We start from the raw sequence: 23,611 nt of genomic DNA on the forward strand, positions 1-23,611 counted from the left end.
ATACAGGGAGAGGGCAGTGTTCTCAAGAAGCTAACCATTGGTTCTAGACTGGCCCAGGTCTGCTCCAGGTCACTTTTCTTGGTTGGGCCTCAGTTTCCTGTTCTATCAAGAGGTGGGTTCTATAGTGTGTTCTGATAAACTTCCAAGATCACGGCTAGACTTCCTGAGATGCTGGAAGCTAGGTTGGATGCTCCATGGGCCTTCAATTGCCTGATGTAAGGTACACTATACTCAGTGTCCCCTTCTTAAAATGTGGGCGTGGTCAGAGGAGTTCAAGTGGCTCTATCCTTGGAAACATCATCCAGCCATGTGATTCAGGGGCCAGGTGTTGGGCTGTTTTAAAGGTTGTTCAACCTCTTATGAGAAGGGTATAACACCTTAAGTCAGATTTCTAATAAATTGACTCAGAGGCAGAGTTTTGTGGTAGTGATTTAGAGAGGGACTGCTCTCAGAAGATACTTGTAAGGATACAAAGGAAGCAAGATGGGTCAGGGGGAGATGCTAAACAAGGTTGAATTTCAAAAGTTGTAGCCTCAGCCTGATCCCACTGGTAACTCCATTGTGTGGATTGTACCACGAAGGGTGTCCCACTCAGAGGCAAAGAGGCTGGGCCAGTAATAGCCCCACATCAGTTAGTTACTGGGGACAGGTCACCCTCCCACCCCATAGGTTGGCACAAACTCACAGGCGAGGCAGGGGCAGACTTTTGATAATGTGCAGGTGTGAGTCCTTAGCAGCTAATACCCATAGCTAACACGCACACCTGCTGGTAGAGAGGGCCTGAGGGGGCAGCCCAGGATCTGCCACATCCAGGCTAGTGGGCGCTGAACAGGGAGGGGCAGGAGGGAGGTGAGAAAGGGCTATTCTGAATGTGAGTCCTGAGCAAAGAGGGAACGTGGGTGGCTCAGCATACGCAGGGAGATATCCAGTGTCATTTCCTGGCTAGGCCGACCTAAGTCAGGCTAGTGTTCCATTTATGGGGGCTAGATGGTACCTCGGAAGGGCCATGCGGGCACCCTCAGGGCATGTGGTTCTGTATAGCGTGCACGTAGGAGTCTGGGGGCCACGGTTGCAAGTGGCAGGGGATCATTCCCAGAGGGCCTCCCCCCCATTCTTCTATGTCCCCCAAGTTTTAGTGCTTCTTAAACTTAACCTGTTCCTCCTCTTCCTTTCACCTCCACATAAACTTTTTCTGTCCTCTTATCTCAGCCAAGGTAGTTTCTTAGTGTCTCGTGTGATTCTTTCCTCCGAAAGCTTCAGCAAGTCCTTTCCTGACCACCGGATGTGCTCAGACGCACCTGCACATTTGCATTGACCACGCTTCAGTTATGCAGACTCCTGTGCTCTTGTTTTCAATGTGGACCTCTCCACTATAGTGTTTCACACGGGCCACAGCCTGAGACTGTTTTGCTCACTTATCTCCAACACCGAGAGGAGTGTCAGCCACACACTGCGTGGTCCACAAATTCGTTGAACACAGTATGACATTCAGCTCTGAGACATGGACTCCCAAGAGTCCCTTGGGGTGAGGAAGGAGCTGTCACACCGGGTGCAGGAATGAAGTGGGGGCCAAGGGGAAGCCAGTCAGCTGGTTAAGTGACAGATGCCCCGGTGGCTTGCCTGTGGAGAAGGTGTCAGGCAGGGGACTCTGTCTTCAGCCTCTGTGCTGCTCCTTCCCACTTCTCGCCCTCTCTGAGTTTCCTCTCTCTGGGTGGGTGTCAGCAGAGGCCTGGCACAGGCGCTTTTGGTGAGATGAATGGCCGGGCCTTTGGGCAGCCTGGGGCAGCTGCTGTACCCATTCCTGGACCTGAGCTTGGTTGGTAATTCCAAAGATCTCTCTCTGCATGGAGCCTGGTAGCCAGCGGTCCTCAGCTGGAAGCTGTGTTTGTGCGCCCCATCCCCGCCCTAGGGCACTGGAGCACGGGGGGTGTTGCTCCTGGCATCCAGTAGGCAGAGGCCAGGGACGCTGCTTCTGTACCCCCAGGACAGCCCCACGAGGATAGCTCCCAGCCCCGGAGGAGAAAGCCGGCTCCAGTCAGTCCAGGGCTCGCCAGCAGTGCTGCCTTCAGTCTGGGGACCAGGTGTAGCCCAGAAACCCTCATTAAAAAACAAGCAAACACCCTGGGATCAGTATCCTAATTCCAGTCCCAACTCAGTCAGCCTTCCCGGCTGTGAAAGGCAAGTTCACGTGTTTCCCACGGAGCCCAGTGGGACCTTCAGAGACACCTGTTTCCAAGGCTGGAGCCTGGCCCTGCTGATACAGCCTCGGGCCAGGAGAACCTGGGACCCTTTCTTCTTGCTGTCTCTATCTCTGTCTTTCTCTCCACTGTGCTCCCCCACCCCCACCTTCCCCAGCCCCCCCCCCCCGAGATTAATGCGATAATTGCCATGTGTGCCTGTTTACGCAGGAAGTGAGTGCCCTCTCCACCCCCAGTCAGGCAGGTTCCCACAGAACACAAGCCCTCGGTGTCAGGGCTGGGGCCCGCCGAGCACTCCTGTGCAGGTGGGCTGCCACCCCCGACTGCTTTCTCTACATCTGTCATCACCCCTGTCATGCATAGCGTACGTGTGCATGTGTGTGTCGCCCAGGCGATCAGCAGGTGAGAAAGAGGGGGAGCAGCCAGCCTGCCTGTCTAGGGGCTTGGCTGGCTCATGTGGGCAGGGAATCGGCATCTCAGATTAAAAGGACATTGGCCCTAAAGAATAGCAGGCTGCTGTAATGCCTGACACACAGCCGGTGTTCCCAGGACGGTGGGAAGGAAGGGGCTGTCTTTGTAGGGAGGGGCCTGGTTTGCACTTCATGCTTCATAGTAGAGATCAGGGCAGGAAAAGTTTCACTGCGAGCCTCTCCTAGGGCCAGAATCCAGTGGGACGTGTTTGGAAAGCTGTGGGCCTCCTTCTCTGGAACCTTGCTCAGAGACCTTAGCACAGCGTCCCCTGTTTCTGAAGGGAGTCGCTAGGGAAAATAAGGGATGATGGTCCTCCACACAGAGGGTGGCAGCAGGGGTACAGTAGAGAAAGCAGGGGAGGGAGAAATTCTCCCTGTCACCCAGAAAGCCCTTATGTCTTCCACCTCCCTTGTGACATGGACATACATGCCCCAAGAGAGGAGTCACAACTCCCGCTGAACTGTCAACTTTAGGCTTGGTGTCCCTGACTCCCACCTCACAAGGGACCAGGGCACTTGCTCCCTTGGGAGTTGTCAATTATGTTCTTATTTAATCTGACACTTTAGGCGTCATCTCTTCTACAAGGGACAGTTTCAAGGTTTTAATTAATGACAAATAAGAAGGAGATTGAAGCTGTCATTAGCATCAGAAAGAACCTTGGCATTTTGGGGGAAGGAAGTGTTTAGTCCTCTGCTTGCCCCGTCCTGCTGAGGCGTGTGGTCTTGTCCTAGTGGACTGGATGTGTTGCTGACCCTTTGACAGGTAGGTGAGGCTACCTGGGGAGGAAGGATGGATGGGAGAGAAGAAAGATGTAGAGAGGGGGTGGCGAGTCTATTAAAAGGTTTGTGAATAATCTCTGGGCTGTCAAGCTGCTTTCTCCAGAAGAACCTTTTAAAGTGTCAGTCATCTTTAACAACAACCCTCCCAACCCCCACCCAGGGCAGAGTGCCTCCTGGTGCCGCCGCCTCTTCCCACATTTTCTCCCTCTTCCCAGCCTCCTCTTTTGTTCATCCAACAGGCCCCAGTGCCATAGAGGATGGCCTCTTTTTTTTTTTTTTAATCAATTCACACAGAGCTTCATGGGTATAGAGGGTGATATCAGAATGATTTTGAGGGGAGGATATATTTCCAACATGAGAATCATCTTATTCAGATTGTGGTTGTTTATTGATCAATTGAGCTGCTGTGTGTGCCACTTTGTTAGGTATTAGGCACAGAAACGAGTTAAGGTTCTTGGCTTAAGGTGGGTTGCAGCAAAACCAAGACATTCTCACAAAACTGTGAATAAGAAGATGCTGTTCATCATCGGTACTTTTGGGAGAATCGGACCCCACACTCTGGGGCAGTGAGGGGAGTCATTCCTGCACTTCACAGGCTCGATTTCCTGGTATGTTCACACATTTTCTTTGAGAAAGGGGCTTTCATAATCAAGGAAGAGTAGAAAATGATGGACTGAGCAAAGGTAACGACCATTTAGTGTGGGTCTTCTCGCACATGAAAGGGAAGATCTCATTTGTGCCGCCCAAGTTGCAGAAGCCCGTTTCCCACAGAACACACGAACATCCCACTGAGAGCTAGCAATGAGAGCACTGTTGGGGGAGCGCTCTTCACACTACAACATCTCTGACAAATGGTCACCTGACTGGAATGGCTTTAGCATTCTCCAAACTGTCACTCAGTCCCTCCTGAGCCCAAAGGCACCTTAAAGGTCACAAATTATCATCACTGACATCAGCTAGTGTTTTTTGGCAGCTGAGTCCTGATCAGGGTGCTAGGAGCAGACTTGGTCCTTGCTGACAAAGAAGGCCAATGGGGGGACTGGCTAAGCTAGTGGTTCTCAAAGTGTGTGCCAGGGTGCACTGGTGCACCCTATGGTATTCCAGAGAAATACAGTGTGTCTGTAAAGTCATGGTGCACTTTTAACTGGTCACAGGAAAGCAACAAAAGATGATAGAAATGTGAAATTCTGCACCAAGTAAAAGGAAAACCCTCCCAGTTTCTGTAGGATGATGTGGCAGCATGTGCGCATGCGCAGATGATGACGTAACACCATGTATACAGTGGAGTAGCCACAGCCATGCCAGTCAAGATATGGACGGTACAGAGGAAAGTTCAGTGTGTTCTGTGGCTCGCTAAATTCGAATCCGTGACCCAAGTGCAACGTGAATATCGGCGAGTTTATAACGAAGTGCCACCACATAGGAATAACATTACTCGGTGGGATAAGCAGTTGAAGGAAACCAGCAGTTTGGTGGAGAAACCCCGTTCTGGTAGGCCATCAGTCAGTGACAAGTCTGTAGAGGCTATACAGGATAGCTACCTAAGGAGCCCTAAAAAATCTGTGCGTGAGCCAAGGCTCCATTGGAGCAAAGATGGCCCAGGCGCTGGGGATGGCTCCTTGGCCTCTGCCCCAGGCGCTGGAGTGGCTCTGGTTGCCAGCTTCAGAAAAATAAAAAAAAAAAAAAAAAAAAAAAAAAAAAAAATCTGTGCGTGAGCCCACATCGAACTGCACTGAATAGGTATGAAACTGGGAGAGTTTTCCTTTTATTTGGTGTAGATTTCACATTTCTATCGTCTTTTGTTGCTTTCCTGTGACCGGTCAAAAGTGCACCATAACTTTACAGACACACTGTATGTGCCTATTGGGGACCAAAAAACCAACAGGGTTTTTGAAGTTTAGATTTTTGGGGGACAGAGGTGTAGGGAATTGGCTGTAAACTGGCAATCTGCCCAACCCTCTACCTCACTTGCCTGATTAGGTTGCAAAAGGCTGTTAAGCTGTGGTGCTGGAATGTTTACACCCTCCCCCCATGTTCCCGGAAAGACTAGAGGCAAGTTTCTTCTATCCTTTGGTGTCAAGTTAAGATGATACGTATGGTGGGGGTTTTCTGCACTCAACACAATTAAGAGTAAAAGAGGAATTCTTCAATGTATTGACGAGGAAATGAAAGTTTGCCTTTCAAATATATGCCCAAACATTGAAGAAATCACTAGGACACATCAGGCTCATGTTTCTCATAAACACAAGAATAAAAAAACTTAACACATTCATGCCGGGACCTGCCAAATTTACTAAATATTACTAAGAATGTATCTATATATAAAAAATTAACTTTTTAGGCCCTGGCCGGTTGGCTCAGCGGTGGAGCGTCGGCCTGGTGTGCGGGGGACCCGGGTTTGATTCCTGGCCAGGGCACATAGGAGAAGCGCCCATTTGCTTCTCCACCCCCGCCCCTCCTTCCTCTCTGTCTCTCTCTTCCCCTCCCGCAGCCAAGGCTCCATTGGAGCAGAGATGGCCCGGATGCTGGGGATGGCTCCTTGGCCTCTGCCCCAGATGCTAGAATGGCTCTGGTCGCGGCAGAGCAACGCCCCGGAGGGGCAGAGCATCGCCCCCTGGTGGGCAGAGCATCACCCCTGGTGGGCGTGCCGGGTGGATCCCGGTCGGGCGCATGCGGGAGTCTGTCTGACTGTCTCTCCCCGTTTCCAGCTTCAGAAAAATGCAAAAAAAAAAAAAAAATCTTTTAAAATTTTTTAACCCCCTTTTTTTACGAATTCTAAAAAGCATAACTCAAAAAAGTAACAAAAATTTTTTAATGTCAGAATAAATTTAATTTTGTCATATTTATTTTGTTTAATTACCATAAAAGCATGCTTGGAGTTTATATTTTTTCTTTAATATTTGACTTAATTATTATAACATATTTCTCAGAAATTTGTATATAGTGCGCCTACAATTATTTGTAGGATTTTAAATGTGCCTCATCTTTAAAAAGTTTTGAGAACCACTGGGCTAAGCCATAGAGTGACTGAAACTTGTCAATTTGAGCACCACTGGTGAATGTCTGAGCTAACTAGTTTACAAACTGTTGCACTCATAATCATGAGTAAAGACAGAGCTAGCTGTACTGGTATCATTCAGCCAATCCTTCAGTGCACAGGAGGGCCCATGTCTCAATTATCTCAGAGAAAAAGTTTTCTACGTCCACTCAAAGCCTTTGAGTCTGTTGGCATGTATCTGAATAGAGGCAGTTTGCGCTGAGGGCTGGCTCACATTTTCCTTGCTTAGATTTAACAGAGCAGACCTAGTGGACACAAAGAGTTAGATCCCATACCCTGAAATTAGCAGACCCCTGTCTTTGTCCTATCCAGTTCAGAAAGTTGTGTTTAACTTTTATTTTGTTGCATTAGCAATCATATCTCTCTGAACAGTGTAGGGACAACACAAAAGACACAAGTTTGGTCTTTCGTGCCCCAAGAGGTTGCCCCAAAAGCTCTTTTTAATGGAAAAATCTGTCCAGGCTGCCCTAATTACCAGTGGGAGGCTATTGTCTATGGACTGACATGTTTGAATGGGAGGCAGAATGGAAGTGACATAACTTGGAAGAAAAACAAGGTAGACTGTCATAGGTGTCCACAGAAAGCATGAGTTCCATGAATCAAAATATGTTTGCCAAGTTTAGTGGAAGGTAAACCACAGGGACAAGAAACACTTTGCCATAGAAAGGCTGAGTTCATAGGCTTGTTTTACTAGATTAGTCTGTGAATTGGGGGTAAGCATTTGACTGGGATGCCTTTTTCTCCAGTGAATCAGGGATAAACCATCTTTCCATAGAGTTTCAATCAGGTATTAAAGGTTTGTTTTGTGTGTGTGTGGGGGGGGGGGGCGATGAGGTAAGATTTGAAAACCCTGCATGTGTAAAAGATGATTCAAGGAGACTATTTGGAAAGATCTGGGGTTGAAATCATGGGAGAGTCAAGGTGAAGCTTTGTTGAGAGGCTCCAGAGGACTTTTCAAAATGCCCGGACCCTGTTTAAGGTCCTAGTAAGACTCCCCGCTAAGAGTTGCTTCTGTTGGCTAAGTCAGGTGGTATAATGCTCCCTCAGTCTCCACCATTCAAGAGCCTTACATCTAACTTGTGGTAAAAGAATCTAGAATATGGATAGTCATGCATTTTCAGGTGACTGTGCATTAACATTAGGAAGGGAGCAAGGGATCACTCTTCAAGTCTAGATTTATTCCTCGTTCTGTCCAGAGCCTTGCTCGGCCAGGCCTGGGGCAGCTTGTTACTAGGGGGCTAAGATGAAAGAAAGCAAGCCAGAGGTCAGGTCAGGGACTGCGCAGGATGTGGGTGACCCTAATTTCTCCCAAGCAATCCTGCCAAGGCCTTGGCCAGCATTAGTGGAACAGAATGATGGACACAGCCTGTCCGTCTTTTTGAGAATTTGTCCAATTTAGAACGCAAAAACTTAGAACCCCCATCATCAAACACTGCAAAACCAGTGACTATTCGCATGATCTTTGGAAAGTAGTTGACCTTTTTGCGTTCTGTTTTCTCATCTGTTAAGTGAGGGTGTTAGTCTCTTCCAACTTAGGATGCTACAGGAGGCTGACGCAATGTCCTTCAGTACGCATATGGGAGAATGAGTTAACCACCAGCAGCACCAGGTTGGGAGGGGAACAAGGCAATGTTGAACTGGACCGCACTGTGTTTGTCACATCATCCTGAGTGGGAAGCTGTGAGAATGGAGGCCTTCAGCTGGCACGTGGTTTTGATGAATTATTAAGGAACCACTTTTCTTTCTTTCAGACCAATGATGCCTTAGGAGCCACCTGGAATTGGCTGTACTTCATCCCCCTCATCATCATTGGCTCCTTCTTTGTTCTCAACCTAGTCCTGGGAGTGCTTTCCGGGTAAGCCACGTGTTCCTTTTAACCTATTTCTAACCGTAAACCAATGCTCCTGACTCACGGCAGCTTGATTCATTGAAGCTGCATGTAGACGATATCTACTGAGCAGCCCCTCTGTGCCCAGCGGTGTTCCTGATGTGGGGAAGGCAGTAGTGAACTGTCTTTCTAATCATCTTTATTATTCTTAGGAAGTAAAAAATCTTGAGACTGAGTACAATGAGAGGTCACTTGACCACCCATCCTTTCATTTAGTCCCTCAGCAGTCATAGACCTTCTGTGTCACACTCTGTGCTGGTTGTTAGGGATATAACGTTGAATAAGATGTCGACTCTACCCTCCAGAGATTCTTACTTTAGCGTGTGTTGGACATCAGATGCCATATTTGGGGCGTGGCTTAGTGTACATCAGTCAGCAAGTGCTCAGTGTCCAATGCCCTGGGGCGCATTGGGAGGAGCACATGATGTGTAAGGCCCTATTCCTGCCTTTAAGGACCTTATGTTTTGAGGAGAGGACAACACAACTACTTAAAACAGAGAATGGGAGTTCTTTTACTGACTAATATGAGATACAGATAATTTATTTTGGGGAAGGGACAAATCTATATCCTCTGAAGTCATCAGAGGTGGTTTCTTGAAGTATTGGGATTTTGTTTGGAATATAAAATATATGTGTTATTGAGCAAGGGCTCACTGCCTTAGGCACATAGAAGCCAATACTATGGCATCAGCTTTTGAGAAAAAAGAAAAAAACTTTTATTGCAAGGTTGACTGGGAAGGAGACTGAGGCAAGGCCCTACTCTGTCTCCCACTCAGAGGTTTGGGGCAAGATACAAGGGGTTTCAGTACCAGATCTCCCTGGATAGTGGACGCTTCTCTTCTGAAAGAGTTCGGGCATTCAGGGTCTGGTCATGTCCTGGTCGTGTCCTGGTCTTTGGTTCCATAGTGGGGAGCAATTAAGGGCCCACAAGTGTTTGTTGTATGTGGTGTATCCAAGGTTTAAACTTTCATTCCGGGTCTTGTTAGAAACAGGATAGGACCAGTTTGGGTTGGATCTGTGGTTATGTATGTAATAAGATAAAATAGAAAATGTAGGCATAAACATTCCAGGAAGTGGAGCGCCACAACATAACCGAAGATGAAGAGAGGGAACTTGTCATGGGGAGTGAAGTTACTCCAACCACGTTTAATCAGAGCGGGAATCTCACTTTGGGAAATGAAAGTTGCATATAATGAAATGAAATGGTTGCATATAATGAGAGGGCTAAAGCAGGGGTCGATTTTAGAGAGTCTTACATTTTCCTAAGCAAAATTGAACTTCCTTTTCTGAGTGACATAAGTTCTTCAAGTGAAAATTTATAAGGTGATGGTAGAGTTTAAACATGGAAGGTTGAACCTCTTGTAACTAACATAGGAAGTAAATTTTAAGATGGGCACGGTGACAGAAAGAACAGAAGAAATGACAACGGACGAGAGATGTCAGCAAAATTTTTGAGGGTAGAGAACAAATGGTCACTGACCTGGTGGTGGAAAAGCTGAGATTTAATTGTCTTGGGTGGAGAATGCCAATAAAAACAAAGCAACATGTGTGTCCGTCAGAACCCCACAGAGCCCGAGTAAGGCTTGAGAATTAGAGGCACCAGGTATGTCTAGTCTGGGTGGTGGTAAAAATAAGAGCATTGGTGAAAAGTCCTTGTAAAGAACACTCGGCAGCCCTCTCCCCGCACAGTGCTGACAGGTGTTTGCCACCCAGCCTTTGCCCAGACAAAGTCAGAAGTCTTACCACTCCCTGTGGAGGCTGAATGGGAGAAGCTGGGAAAGGAATAGCAGGTGGGGGGGGGGGGCATTGATATGCTGTGGTGGGAACAGAAGGGTTAAGTGAAAACCCCCAGACTGCATTTCAGCACTCCCAGCCCACTGCTACTGTATCTCTCAGAAATGGCACCATCTGGCAGGAGCTCAGAGCATCGGTGGGGAGTTCACTTCCTCTGTAGGAAAACTATTAAGCTTAAGAGAAAAGATCTATGTATACTGATGAATGAGGGTGACCAGAGAAAGGGTTCCCACCCATTACCTTCAGTGTGGCTCACAGTATCCATGTCCCGTGTCTGCCAAAACAAATCATCATATGCAGGTGGCTTAAAACTATGAGAGAAATGAATTCTGTCATGGTTCTGGAGGCTGGAGGTCCAAACTCTAGCAGGACTCTACTCCCTCTGGGGACTGTAGGGGAGCATTTCTTTCGTTCCTCTTATGGCCTCTGCTAGTTGCAGATGTTCCTTGGCTTGTGGCTGTGTCACTCCTGTCTCTGCCCCTGTGGTCACATTGCCTCCTCTCTTCTGACTACCTCTCTTATGAGGACACTTACTGGATTATCCAGGATGACTTCTTCATCTCATGATTCTTGATTATATCTGCAAAGGCCCTTTTTCCAAATCAGGTATCAGTTACAGATTCCAAGAATTAGGATATAGACATACTGTTTTAGGGGGGCTTTTTGGTGGGGGGTGGGGGTACCTTTTAACACACAATACCCACCATTCTACAAGCCCCAACCATGCACACAGTTTCTAATAAGCTTTTTGTGCCTTGCTTTTCAATATGAACACACAGCTAGATATCATTATACTTTGAAGAAAATGTCTAATGCAAAGGCCAAAAACAAAATAAATGGAAAAAAGGAGCTTGAGGAAATAGAAACAATGCAGAGAGCAGAAGATAACTTTAAAAAGATATAGTTGGTATCAGCAGACATGGATGAGAAATAACTTCATCCACAAAGTAACAGACTGCGATGAAGAGAAGACATTTAACAGTTAAGAAGAGTTCTTGAAGAAAAAAAAAAAAAAGAAGAGTTCTTGGACATTAATGTAAAATGAATTAGTGTAAAAGTGTGTTATAAAAATTAAAAGATAATAAATTATTGGAATATAAAATTGATGAAATTGTAGAAAAAATAGAACAAAAATAAGATAACCAACCCTGGCCCATAGAGCTTTGTCTTGAAGTGCAGAAGTTGCCTGTTTGATCCCTGGTCAGGGCACATACAGGAACAATTCTAGGTTCCTGTGTGTCTTTCTCTTTCTCCCTCCCTCCCTCCACTCTTCTCTCCCTTCCTCTCTCTTCCTGTCTTTCTAATGTCAATAAAAAAATTTTAAAATAAGATAATCAGAGGATAGGTCAAACTTTCAACTAATAAGGGTTACATAAAATGCAAAAGAAGAAATTAACAAAGAAAAATATCCCAAACGTTCCCAGCACCAGTAAACTGACATTACCAGGTTAAAGGACTCGTTAAGACATGTGCAAGAATACTCTTTCCAACATTGTTTTTTGCTGCTGGGGAGTCGGAGGCAACCTCGGTATCCATGACTGGGAGAGTAGATGGGAAAACCACTGGATGCATCCCATGATGTAGTCTGCAGTTACCACGTTCACCTGGAAACATAGAATATCATAAAAACAGAATTTATAGAAAATAAGAAGGAAACAGTGTGATATATCATTTATATAAATAAAAATACATGCACACAATACAGTTTGTAAAAATTCATCTAAATAAAAAGTAGACATTGACTATGTTGTTAGTGGTAGTTTGTGTGGCAGGAAGATGGGAAGTGGGTACGGAGATAAAAGGGAACGATGTATAATGAAAATGTCCACTGAGCCCTCAGCATGACTAATGCCAAGAGACCCCAGAAGATGAAACATCGTGAAGTTTCAGAGCATCTGGGTGAAGAGAATATTCTAAAAACTTCTGGTGACTGAGAAGGGGATGGATTTTACCCACAAAGAATTATGAATTAGGGTGTCTTTGGGTTTCTAAATGATATAAAAAGTTAGAAAACAATAGAGAAGTGCCTAAAACTTTCTGAAGGAAAAAGAAAAAATCCCAGTTTAGAAGTCTATACCCAGCCCAAGTAGCAATTATTTGTGAGGCTAGAAGAGCAATATTTTCAGATACACTCTTTCTGAAGAAGTTTCTAGAGAATGTGAGCTACTAAAAAGAAGGAAGTAACTGATGAAAGAGAAGGACATAATACTCATGGAAACAAGGGATGTAATAGAGGAGAGGATTTAATTTAATCCCCAGAATGATGAGGATTGAAGCTGTCAGTGGCCTAGAGAGAAGCAGGTTCAGATATTAGTAGGATGACAGAGGGCTTAAAAAATCTGTTTAGAAAAAATATAAAGCTAATATATCCCCTGATGATTATTATATTCAAAAAAGTTGAATGGTTTTTTTCAAACTATATACATATGAATATATGTGCGTGGATGTACACACACATGTATTTGTATATATATATATACACCCCCTGATCTAAGCATTAATTCCACAAAATGCAAATGTGTTACCACTAAAGAAGCAGAAGCATAGTAAGCCCTTGATACAGATCTGATGTCAACCACATTTACATTGTCAAACTGCATTCCCAGATAGCTTCTACGGTGCTGTCATCTCCTTGAGAGGATGGGGGAGGGGAAAAGAATGTCAAGGATTAAAATCTTAGATTCCACAGTGCAGTGAGGAAGTCTTTAAGTAATATCTAAAATTGAAAGATCAAGAAATAGCAGTTGTATAGGTGTAATATTTAGAAAATTGGAAGTGAATACCAGAAGAAACAGGTAAAAAGAATTGTCAGTGCTTTTCTCCGGGGAGTTAGATTCAGAGATTGGAAAGGTGGGGGGTGAGGCTCTGAGCTGCTATTCTTTTTATTACCAGTCTTTTAAAAGTATTTGAATTTAAAACTTAACATGCATTACTTTGAGAAAATAGAATTTAAATTTGAAAGTAAAAATTGCACAGTCAGAAAGGTGTTGGACTGGAGGCATACATAAGATCATTGGTCCGGCATCTGTGGGGAAGGGATTGGCATGAGCAGAGACCAGATTCGGTAGAGGATGAAGGTAGAAACAACCACTGTTGTCCAACTCGGTGGGCTAAGAGCCTGTGGTGACTTAGGAAATGATTGTGAAGAAAAAACAGGAGATAGGGTGAAGGAGTTTTCAATAGTGTGTATCTGGAGTTGAGAGTTGTAAGATGTCATGGAATTTCTTTTGTATTTACTCATTCATGACACATTTATTGACATCCTTCACACCCAAGCGCTGCTCTAGATAATTCTCTCCACATAACTGCTGGGAACTCAAATGCTCCTCCCCTCAGTGACTGCTTACAGCTGGGGCCTGACCATAGACTTCTTTCTTCTTGTATTTCTACTGAGGGGTCGAGGGTAGGGCTCTCTGGTTAGTGTGAGCTTACCTGATGTTCTTGATCATTACTCATTCTTAGTTTAGAAACTCAAGTCAGATCCTTAGTATCGGAAGAGCGAGAAAGGAGGTGCTATGCTAACACGTTGTTGGTGTTCAGATAAGACTCCAGTATGGGTTCAAGTTCACAGGGCGGGAAGTGGGACAGAGCACCGCCCTACAAGACAGTTCCTGTGTCTGAGAATATCCACACTGGTGGACTCTCTGCTTTGGAATGGCATTTTTAAAATCTCCTACATCCTTCTCCAAATGGGAAGAGAGGCACGCTGGGTGAGACAGCCGTCAGTCACGGAGAAGAGCCTAACTCTGCCTCTCATTAGCCTTGTGCATTTGGACAAGTGCCTCTGAGCCTGCTTCCTTCCCTCTGAGACAGGACAGCAGTTCTCTCTGTAAGCAGAGACCTTGGTTTTCTGCACATGTTAGGTCTGGGTGGCTATCACGTTTGGTTCAAACCAGTCATGAGGCCATCAGCTCCTCTTGGACAGGGAGGCAGCCCCTTCGGGTTGTGAGAGGAAACAGAACTGAAGTGACATTTGCCTCCTTAGCAGTTCTAGGGGAGCCTAGGAAGTGACAACAGCAGCTGGCAACAGCTGGTGTGAATGCATTCTGACATTTAGAGGAGTGTTGACAGTAGGGGACTGAGTTATTCCCATCCAGGTTTCTTTGTCACATTCTGGTACTCAGCACACATGGGGTGGGGTTTTCACCAGCATCTGCAGATGGCTCCACAGCTGGTTCTGTGTGCAGAAATGGGCAGGCCTTGGGCTCCCCCCCCCCCCCCCGCTCGGTAGGACTTCACACGCCTCTGGATGGGATGTGGGCTTTCTCCTCTGAGTGAGGGCATGGTTGGGAGTTGCACTTGAGAGCCAGGGACAAGCTCTGAAGGCTTTGTCTCCAGTGGGCATGTTCCCAGTGAGCTGCAGGCAGTTTGGATGTTATATGCCAACAATTTCATAAAGCAGAGAGCAGGCAGTGGAAGGAGGTACCCCTGTGTTGAGCAAGTGACAAGAAGAGTCCAGGTGACAGGGGATGCTGGTGGCCATGGCCCACTGGTACCATGTGTGGCAGTGGTAGCGGCATAGTGCCAGGGCCACAGGTGTTAGTAGAAGGAAGGCCACAAGGTGTGTTTGTCGGCTTTGGTGTATTTAAAGAGGAAGTGTGTATAGAGGCATTGCAGCATTCTTACATGTCTTGGAAGAAATGGGATTTGATGGAAACCATTAGCTTTGTCTTGAGGCGAAGCAGAGCTTCCTGTCTCTGTGGAAACAGACCAGGACTGCAAGCACGTCCTGGAGTCGGTCAGGTGCTGCAGGGAAGAAGGCTCACACAGACAGAAGTGACCCCCCACGATCCCACCACTTCTACCCGCTGCTCCCATGCTTCTGGAGAGAAGGAGGTAGGCTTGGGGAACGTTTGCGTTGTCCTCAAACTGGGGCAGGGACAGCCAGGCCAGAGACTGCTTACAAATGCATGCGGAGAGCAATGGGTAGCTTTGTGCATGTATAGTATGTCTTAGTTCAAAGCATCTTTGCTCCCATGATCTTATTTGTTTCTTGCACAGGAGGTAGAGCTGTCTTCATTCAGAAGATGAGACGAGGGAGATTTGGAGGTGTGACTCTCCAAATAGTTACTGGCAGAGGTTATGGGGCCAGAGGTTACAGTTTCTCACCTTCTGGTTAGGTAGTTATTTTAATATACCAGGTGGTCTCCATCCAGGAACAATGGCACTATGAAGGGGGCACAACTAGAGAAAGTCTGCCAGGGGTTAACCTAAAACATCATCCTGACCATGGATGTAGGTGTGAGTTTTAATGTGTACACACACTGATACACACAGTTATTCACACACACTGGTCTTCATGTTCACAACATGAACTGGTACATACAAGGTAGAGGGTGCCAAGAGCCATGTTCAGATCCTCTTGCCCCATGGACTAATGGGGAGTGGTGAACTGCTCACATTGGGAAAGGAATGCTCTGGTTGCATCTATTGATTGAGTGGAGTGGCTCCCATAAAAGCAAGACAATAACTTGTCTTGCTACCAACTCATTTGCTAAGTATGTTTGACAATTAAGCACAATTCCACAAATGTTTATTGAGTATTTACTGTATATATACTGTTCACAAAAATTAGGGGATATTTCAAAATGAATATGAAGCGATAAAAAAAGAAGCATTTGATTTTTTTAATTAAACAAGAACATCAGAAAAGCAAACAAGTCAAAGAAAGTTGTTTGGTTATGCAAATGAGATGCAAAACCAACTTTTATTTCATTGGTGAAAATGCGCTATACCAAAGGCTGAAAGTACTGGAGTATCTGCACGTTCCCTGATCCCCTAACTTTTATACCTTGCTAGACTCTGGGATTACAACAATGAATAAACTAAAAAGATACTTAGATTAAGGGAATCATTCAAAATGCATGTAATGGAGTCCAAGTTTAACTAGATCCAGAATGCTATTCCTGTCAAGAGCTATTTACTTAATATTCATATGTCACATATTTAAGATTCACATATGTCACAGATTTTGGGTACCTGCTGTCTTGCAAGGCATAGCTGAGGATACAAAAAATGAGTAGGACTGAGGCCCAGTCCACAAGGAAGAGACTAACAAGTATGCCTTCAGTATTCAGCCTTGGATCTTATGAGGCACCTGCCATTACCTCTCTCTGAATATCAGCAGGTGGCCCTGAGTATTTCCCAGGCCTGAGTTGAGGCAGGAATGGCCGGTCATCTCAAGAAGGAAATTATTCATGCCCAGCCCAGTGGTCCAGATGAGCTCACTGAGAGATTAATGGGCATTAGTTTGACGTGTGTATGATCTTGAAGGGGACTGGCCGAGATAAGGGTGTGGACAAACCACAGGAGATTTCTCCTGCCAGGGTTCTCATACTGGAATCACCTGGTAGAAACTCAGTCCTTCACTCAGCCGACAGTGACTGTATGTTACCTGCTTGCGGAATGTTACCTGCTGCCACCCTCAAGGAGCTTTATAGTCTAGGTCAAGAGATGGCACAGGGTGGGCACAAAAATTAGAAGGGGGCAAGAATCAGGCAAGGCTGGGTGAAGAAGGTGACATCAATGTGTATTTTTGAAGAATGAGTAATGGCTAGCCAGAAGAGGAGGACATTCCGGTAGGTTGATAGTCAAGAAGGCATAAAAGGCCATGCCGAGTGATTGACAGAAACACATTGGGGGAAGTCGAGGAGACGAAACTAGAGGCAGAGGCTCCTCGTGAAGGGCCCTTCATATGGGCTGAGCTAGTGACTTTGAACGTGATCCCAGAAGCTTGGAAGCTGACCAGTTTGCACCAAAAGGTGATCACCCTGGAGAAGGTACATAGAGGGGCAGAGGGGGAGATGCATGAGGAGCAGCAGTTGGGGAGAGAAGCAGCGCGGCCTGAAGAACAGGGAGTGGCGGTGGAGAGCATGGGCCGCATCCGGGAGGTGTTGGCGGGACAACTCTGCGTGACTCGGAGACTAGTGGATGTGTCGGGGAGTACAGTGAGGGCAGAAGGGGGCCAGAAGGCTCTGGGACTGTTGCTAGATTCCTGAACTGAGCCACTAGGTGGCTGGAGAAGAACAGAAGGCAAAGATTTTGAGCAAAAAAAATGATTTTGGACTGAGTTTGAGAAAGCCTAACACACCTCCTATTCATGGTAGTAGTATAGGGTTTGCTATAAGTTGGGGTTTTTTTTTTCTTCTAATCTAAGTTTATAGAGACTGCTGTGGACCAAACACTGCCAATCCCATGACAGACATAGCTTCATTTAATGCTCACAATGACCCTATGAAGTATTGCTATCTTCTTTTACAAACGGGGTCACTGACAAGGAGGTTTGGTAATTGGCCTGAGTTCACAAAGCTATTAAGCAGCAGGATCAGAATTTGGACTGAGGTCTGCCAGGCTCAAACACCTCTGTTCTCGAACACATCCTCCATATAGTTGAAACGTCTTTTTTTTTGGAAGGAAATGACCTGGCATCTAGTTCAGCAGAAGGTGATGGAAATGAAGGGGCCCATTGGAGGTGACCAGGACATGTGGTGCTTCCCAGTCCTGCGGACAGAGATTCCATGTTAAACGCGGTATGATGACCAGAGTTCCCTCCCTGATTAGAGGGACACTTTCCTGGGTGAGTTGTGTGACCACAGAGGTCACATCCAAAGCTGTGAGAGTTTGTTGAAAGAGTCTGTATTTCCGCACAATGCTGGTGTATATGTCAGTTGGGGAAACTGTATCTAGGGCATAATAAGAAAATACTGAGATAGAATGAACTGTTAAGTGGCACTTGCTCCTGGCCTCCATATTACAATGAAAGAACTCCGGATAGAGAGTTAAGCGACTTCCTGAGGTCACACCCCGCTATGTAGTGGCAGAACTTGACTTTAGCCTAGGTCCTCTGGCTCCCTGTCCACATGCTCTTTTTTTTTTTTTTTTGCCCTGCAGGTACCACCTGCTCCTAAAATACAGACTCTGTAAACTGTATCCGGTTCAAATCCCATTTCCATCACTTGCCATCTCTATGACCTTAGGCAAGTCACTTCACATTTCTATAGCCTGTTGACCCATAGCAAGCAAGGGTGCTAGTATTCACTGTATGGAATTGTTGGGGAAACTAGATCAGATTGTGCATGTTAAATACTGGAAGAGAGTAAACACTTAGTCTGTGAACCTCAGTTGCTGGGGCTGGGAAAGAACCATTCTTCTTACCTACCAAGTACCCCCACTGTGTCAATCAGCATGTGCTCAGCTGTGTTCAGGGACCACTGGTAGTCCTGACCTCCATGGCACCCAGCTGAGAACAGTAACAGTGGACCCCTGAGCCCAACCCCCATACCCCACATGGGCCCCTTGTTGAATTCCTCCTCATCCATCACAGCCTGTTTCAGCTTTGACCTCTTTCATGAGCTCTTCCCAAATCCATCCATACCTGACTCCCTTCTGTAGTTAGGAGTTACATCTTTCTCCCATACTTCCCCACAGCACTACGTACCTGTCCATTATAAAACTTATTACACAGAATAACATCATTCAATTTTGTTATAGAACTTAATAATACTAAAGGCAAGAGCTAGCCTTTATTGAAAGCTGTACTGGGCTGAATACTTTATATACATTATTTTGATTCATTTTAATCACAGCCTCGAGAGTCACGTACTGTTGTTAACCCCATTTTTTAAATGAGGAAAATGGAGGCAGAGAAAGTGTAAGAGTCTCGCCTAAGGCAGCACAGCTGGAGAGGCATAGAGCTTTCCTGTCCCCCCGGATGTCCTGTCTCCCTGCGTTGGAGTTACGAATGGCTCTATCATCTGTTAGGAGTTGTTTTGTGCTGGAGGTGGCTTTCCACGTATTCAGATGTCTCCCCACATCCTCGGGCCTTGTTCGTGTGCTCAATAAATAAAGGCCAACTTGAAGGGAAACCAGTAGCACCAGGCTTCTCTTAGGAGACTGCGTACCCCTTGTGACTTGCAGAATTGGATGGCAGAGGACTGAGGGAGGAGCTGGCATCTTAGAGTCAGGAGTGTAATCACTGGTGGTGGAGGTACAGGAAAAAACACCGGAAAGGCTATTTGCTCTGTGGGCTGATAGGTGTTTGTAGCCAAGTAATGGTCACACGTGGGACTTTTTTTTCACACTGCTATTTATTTTTTTAATTGCTCATTTCTTTTGCCCATTTTCCTATTGGCATCTACGACTTTCTCATAGGAAATTAAAAGATCTATTTGTATGGTAAGGATATTAACCCTTTTATGTCATATGTAGCAAATAGTTAGGCACCTTGGTCAGCAAACTGCAGCTCGTGAGCCACATGGGGCTCTTTGGCCCCTTGAGTGTGGCTCTTCCACAAAATACCACATGCGGGCGCTACCTCGATAAGGAATGTACCTACCTACAGTATATAGTTTAAGTTTTAAAAATTTGGCTCTCAAAAGAAATTTCAATTGTTATACTGTTGATATTTGGCTCTGTGGACTAATGAGTTTGCTGACCACTTAGGGAATAGTCACTTTTCAGGAATAGTTAAAGCTGTTATCCTGTTGGGAATAGTGGGCGATTAAGTCTGTTAAGAGCAGAAAAAGACTAACCCTGTTACCCTTCCTTTCTTTAGAGCTATCCACTCGGGAAACATCTTCATATGCATTCGTTTGTTTGATTCTAGCCATGACCCTAGGGAGTGTCTTATTGTTACTTTACAAATAAGGAGATTGACACTCAAAGCGAACAAGTGGCATGCCCTCAGTCATCAATCTAAAAGCAAGGAGCCCTGACCCTCAGTCCAGTGTTTCTCGTTGCAAAAAGACTGTTTGCCAGTATGGAGTTGGATATGTCCAGTGGAATCTTGGCAGCTTGGCCTCTTCTTAAAATATCAGGGTGTAGTTTCCAAGCATGATATAACACAACAAAGTGCTCTTTGGAATTTATTAAGTCAACACACATTTATTGAGTACCTACTGTGTATTAGATACTGTTCTGGGTGCTGGAATTAAACATTCTCTGCCTTCATGGAGCTTATATTCTTGTGCTTGCAAATGTCATCTCTATTTTCTAGACTAGTCCTCCCCATTTTAGAATGTATTAATAAATTAGGAAGATGTATCACCAGTGCCAGTATCCTGAAATTGTCCCATATTGATAACGTATTGGCTGAGATTGTGCATGGGACATGTGACGTTGCTGTTTTGGGGTAGAGGGGGGAGGCTCTAGCTTTTTAAAAAATCATTATTTAAATTCTGTTTCCTCTTAAAAATTAAGCTCTAGTGCCCTTTTATCTCTCTGAGGAAGCAGAGGCTGGACCAGGATAGGTGGTTCCGGGGGCCTGGGCCAAGGCAGGAGGGTAATTGGCTGAAGACGTGTGATGGGGACGGAGTGGTGAGGTCGGACCTGGTAGAAGTTAACAGTCATACCTGGAAAGGTGAACTCCGAGAGGCAGGGTCAATGTGTTAAGGGAAAAAGAATCAGGAAATCAGTGAGTAGGATGAATCACAGTAAATGACCAAAACAAGGTACTAAAAGTTTTACATGGACTCATCCTTTTTATGGTGAAATTTGAACAATTAGATTGGGACTTTATTCAGTGACATTCTGGTGATGGGAAGAAAGCAGCCAAATATAAAAACGCCTCCATTCTCTGATAAAGGGTTTTTGCTCATGGAATTTCTAGTTGGCCCAGGTCCCAGCTGGCTGAAACAATTTTGTGACCTCCTCTGCCATACCCTAACAGTATAGATTCACCCCCAACACCTCTATTCATATGTGTGTGTATGCATAGCTATACACACATATATACAAATTTTCACTTATGTACATGATGCTTTGTATTCATGCTCAAACTCTGTGTGTTCATACTGTACTGTAGTTTTTGTCTTTACATGAAGTACTTAAGAAACCCAGCCTGTGACATTTCCCTGAATTTGTCTGGCACCATGCACACTATACTGCACACTTGCGTGCAATATTTAAACCTATTTCAAGAATATTTCCATTTAAAAAAAATCTCCTTTTAATTATCTGCTTTTTAGAGGAGGAGCTAATATTTACTTAATAGAATAATATAATATGAAGTAATGTTTAAGAAGATGGCTTTGCTAACAGAGAGACCCAGATTTTAATTTACCTGTCTGCTTCTAAGCTCCAGAGGGTACACCTTCGCTTAGATATCTCTTGGGTGTCTCAAATGCAGGATGTCCCAGTTGAGTTCATTGTCTCATTCTCCTCCCCCACCGCTGAACACACCCATTGCTCTCCTGTATTCTTCCTCTGATTTCTTTGATCACATTCATTATCCAAGATGGTAGCCTTAGTTAATCTCAGACTTCCTTTCCAGTTACCTTTTGCATCTCATTGCTCAGAGATGCACCTACTGATTCCACTTTTGGAAGGTATCTTGAACTATATCCAGGGCTAGCAGTTGCCTCTTTAAATGTTCTCCCTACTTGCCCTGGCTCAGTTGGTTGGAGCATCGACCCAAAGCATACAAGTTGCTGGTTCGATCCCCAGTCAGGGCACATACAGGAACAGATCAATATTCCTGTCTCTCTCTCTCTTCCTTCCTCTCTCATTAAAATCAATAAGTAAAAATAAAAAATATAAATAAATGTTCTCCCTACTCTATACCAGCCTGCTTCCATGACCAAAGGTGTCTTCCCTAATTAGATGTTGTAATTACATGATTTGTGTACCTTAATTATTTATAATCATTTATATGTTCCTTTGTTCAGTTTTTCAACAAATAGGTATTAGTTTCTATTTTGTGCCATGCAGTGTTTTAGAAGTTAGGAGTATAGCAGAGAAGAAAATAAAGTCCTCTCTCATGAAGCTTGCATTGCAGTATGAGGAGATTCTAAGAGTTGTATAGTCTCATTTAGGTAAATGAAAAAACAAACTTTGTTCTTGAAAAAAAAATACTTCAATTCACAAAAATGTCTATTTCTCATAAAGTAGTCTCTGACTTTAATATTAATAAACACAAATTAGCTTTTTACTTTACTAAATGGAAATGGATCTGAACACCTAAGTATGTAAGAATAGCCAGGATGTTTTTTAGAAAGAACAGTGAGTAACAGGGACTTTTTCTATAAGTAGCACCATATATCCTAGAGCTATAATAATTGAAACAGTATGATATGATGTAGGAATAGGGGGATGAAAGGGGGACTCAGTATATACAGGGTGGGGCAAACGTAGGTTTACAATACACAAAAGTTTATTCTTGAATTATTAGTTATTAATTATTGTATTATTTTCCATGAAAACAACTCTAAACTTTTTTTAAAAATTTTTTATTAAATTTAATGCAGTGACATTGGTAATTCAGGGTACATATGTTGAGAGAAAACATCTCTAGATTATTTTGACATTTGATTGTGCTGTATACCCCTCCCCCAAAGTCAAATTGTCTTCTGTCACCTTCTATCTGGTTTTCTTTGTGCCCCTCCCTTCCCCCACCCCCTCTCTCCTTCTTCGCCCCATCCCCCCTCCCCCCACCCCCACCCCCACCCCTGTTGCCTTCACATTTTTATTGATGTCTCTGAGTCTCATTTTTATGTCCCTTCTATGTATGGATTCATATAGTTCTTAGTTTTTTTCTGATTTACTTATTTCACTCCGTATAATGTTATCAAGGTCCATCCATGTTATTGTAAATGATCCGATGTCATCATTTCTTATGGCTGAGTAGTATTCCGTAGTATCTAAACCTACTTTTGCCCCACCTTGTATGTGGGAATTTACCATATGTATGTGTCATTTCAAGTTAGTGAAGATAAATTATTCAGCGAATGGTATTGATAACTGGGCAGTCACATGGAAAGAAAAAAATTGAATTGAATCTGTCTCTCATATTTTATACCAAAATAAATTGCAGGTAGAACAAGTACATACATTTTTAAAATTAAACCATAAACGTTTTCGAAGAGATCAGGGACATTTAAAAAGTCTCCAAGGGGGAAGGCCTTTCTAAGCATAATCCAAATCAATAAGCCATTAAGGAACCAACTGATAAATTTGAATTTGTAAAAATAAAAATACACTGGCTGCCATAATTCCTTAGTAAGATCAAAAGACACAACTTGAGTTAGTTTTGAATGTTAAATTGAGTCTATGGAGGATTAGGAAAGGTGGTAAAAAAAAAAAAGTGATTTATTTGTGATAAGACTATAAAAAAGATTTAGTTGTGGAATAGAAAATGAAGACTTAGGCACTGATAGCAGAAATATAAAGGGGAAGACAGGTGAACACCTGAGGTGGTAAAATAGTCAGGACACCATAAATGATTGGCTGTAATGGGTGAGGGAAGATCATTCTAGCATAGATCAGAGTCAGCTGCGAATGTCTTGGAGAACGTTGGTTCCATGTACTGAGATGAATAATAGACAAAGAAATACACCTCTTGTGCTAGGAGGAAGATGAGTTCAGTTCCAGACAGTATTTGAGGTGCAGGATGGTCGAACTAGTAGATATGATCAGCCAATGTCTATGT

The 23,611-nt window shown here is 44.5% G+C and overlaps 1 protein-coding gene across 2 annotated transcripts in view; it reads left to right on the top strand.

Annotated features, from left to right (window-relative positions):
* The window catches only part of CACNA1E (calcium voltage-gated channel subunit alpha1 E), a 359,312-nt gene that overhangs the window by 214,372 nt on the left and 121,329 nt on the right, over positions 1-23,611 (top strand). For both annotated transcript variants that reach the window (XM_066361678.1, XM_066361677.1), the window contains one exon: positions 8,258-8,361. In XM_066361678.1, the coding sequence (XP_066217775.1) occupies positions 8,258-8,361 (104 nt within the window). The remainder of the gene's footprint in view (positions 1-8,257; positions 8,362-23,611) is intronic.

This window comes from Saccopteryx leptura, chromosome 2 (assembly GCF_036850995.1).
Source record: "Saccopteryx leptura isolate mSacLep1 chromosome 2, mSacLep1_pri_phased_curated, whole genome shotgun sequence".
Classification (NCBI taxonomy): domain Eukaryota; kingdom Metazoa; phylum Chordata; class Mammalia; order Chiroptera; family Emballonuridae; genus Saccopteryx; species Saccopteryx leptura.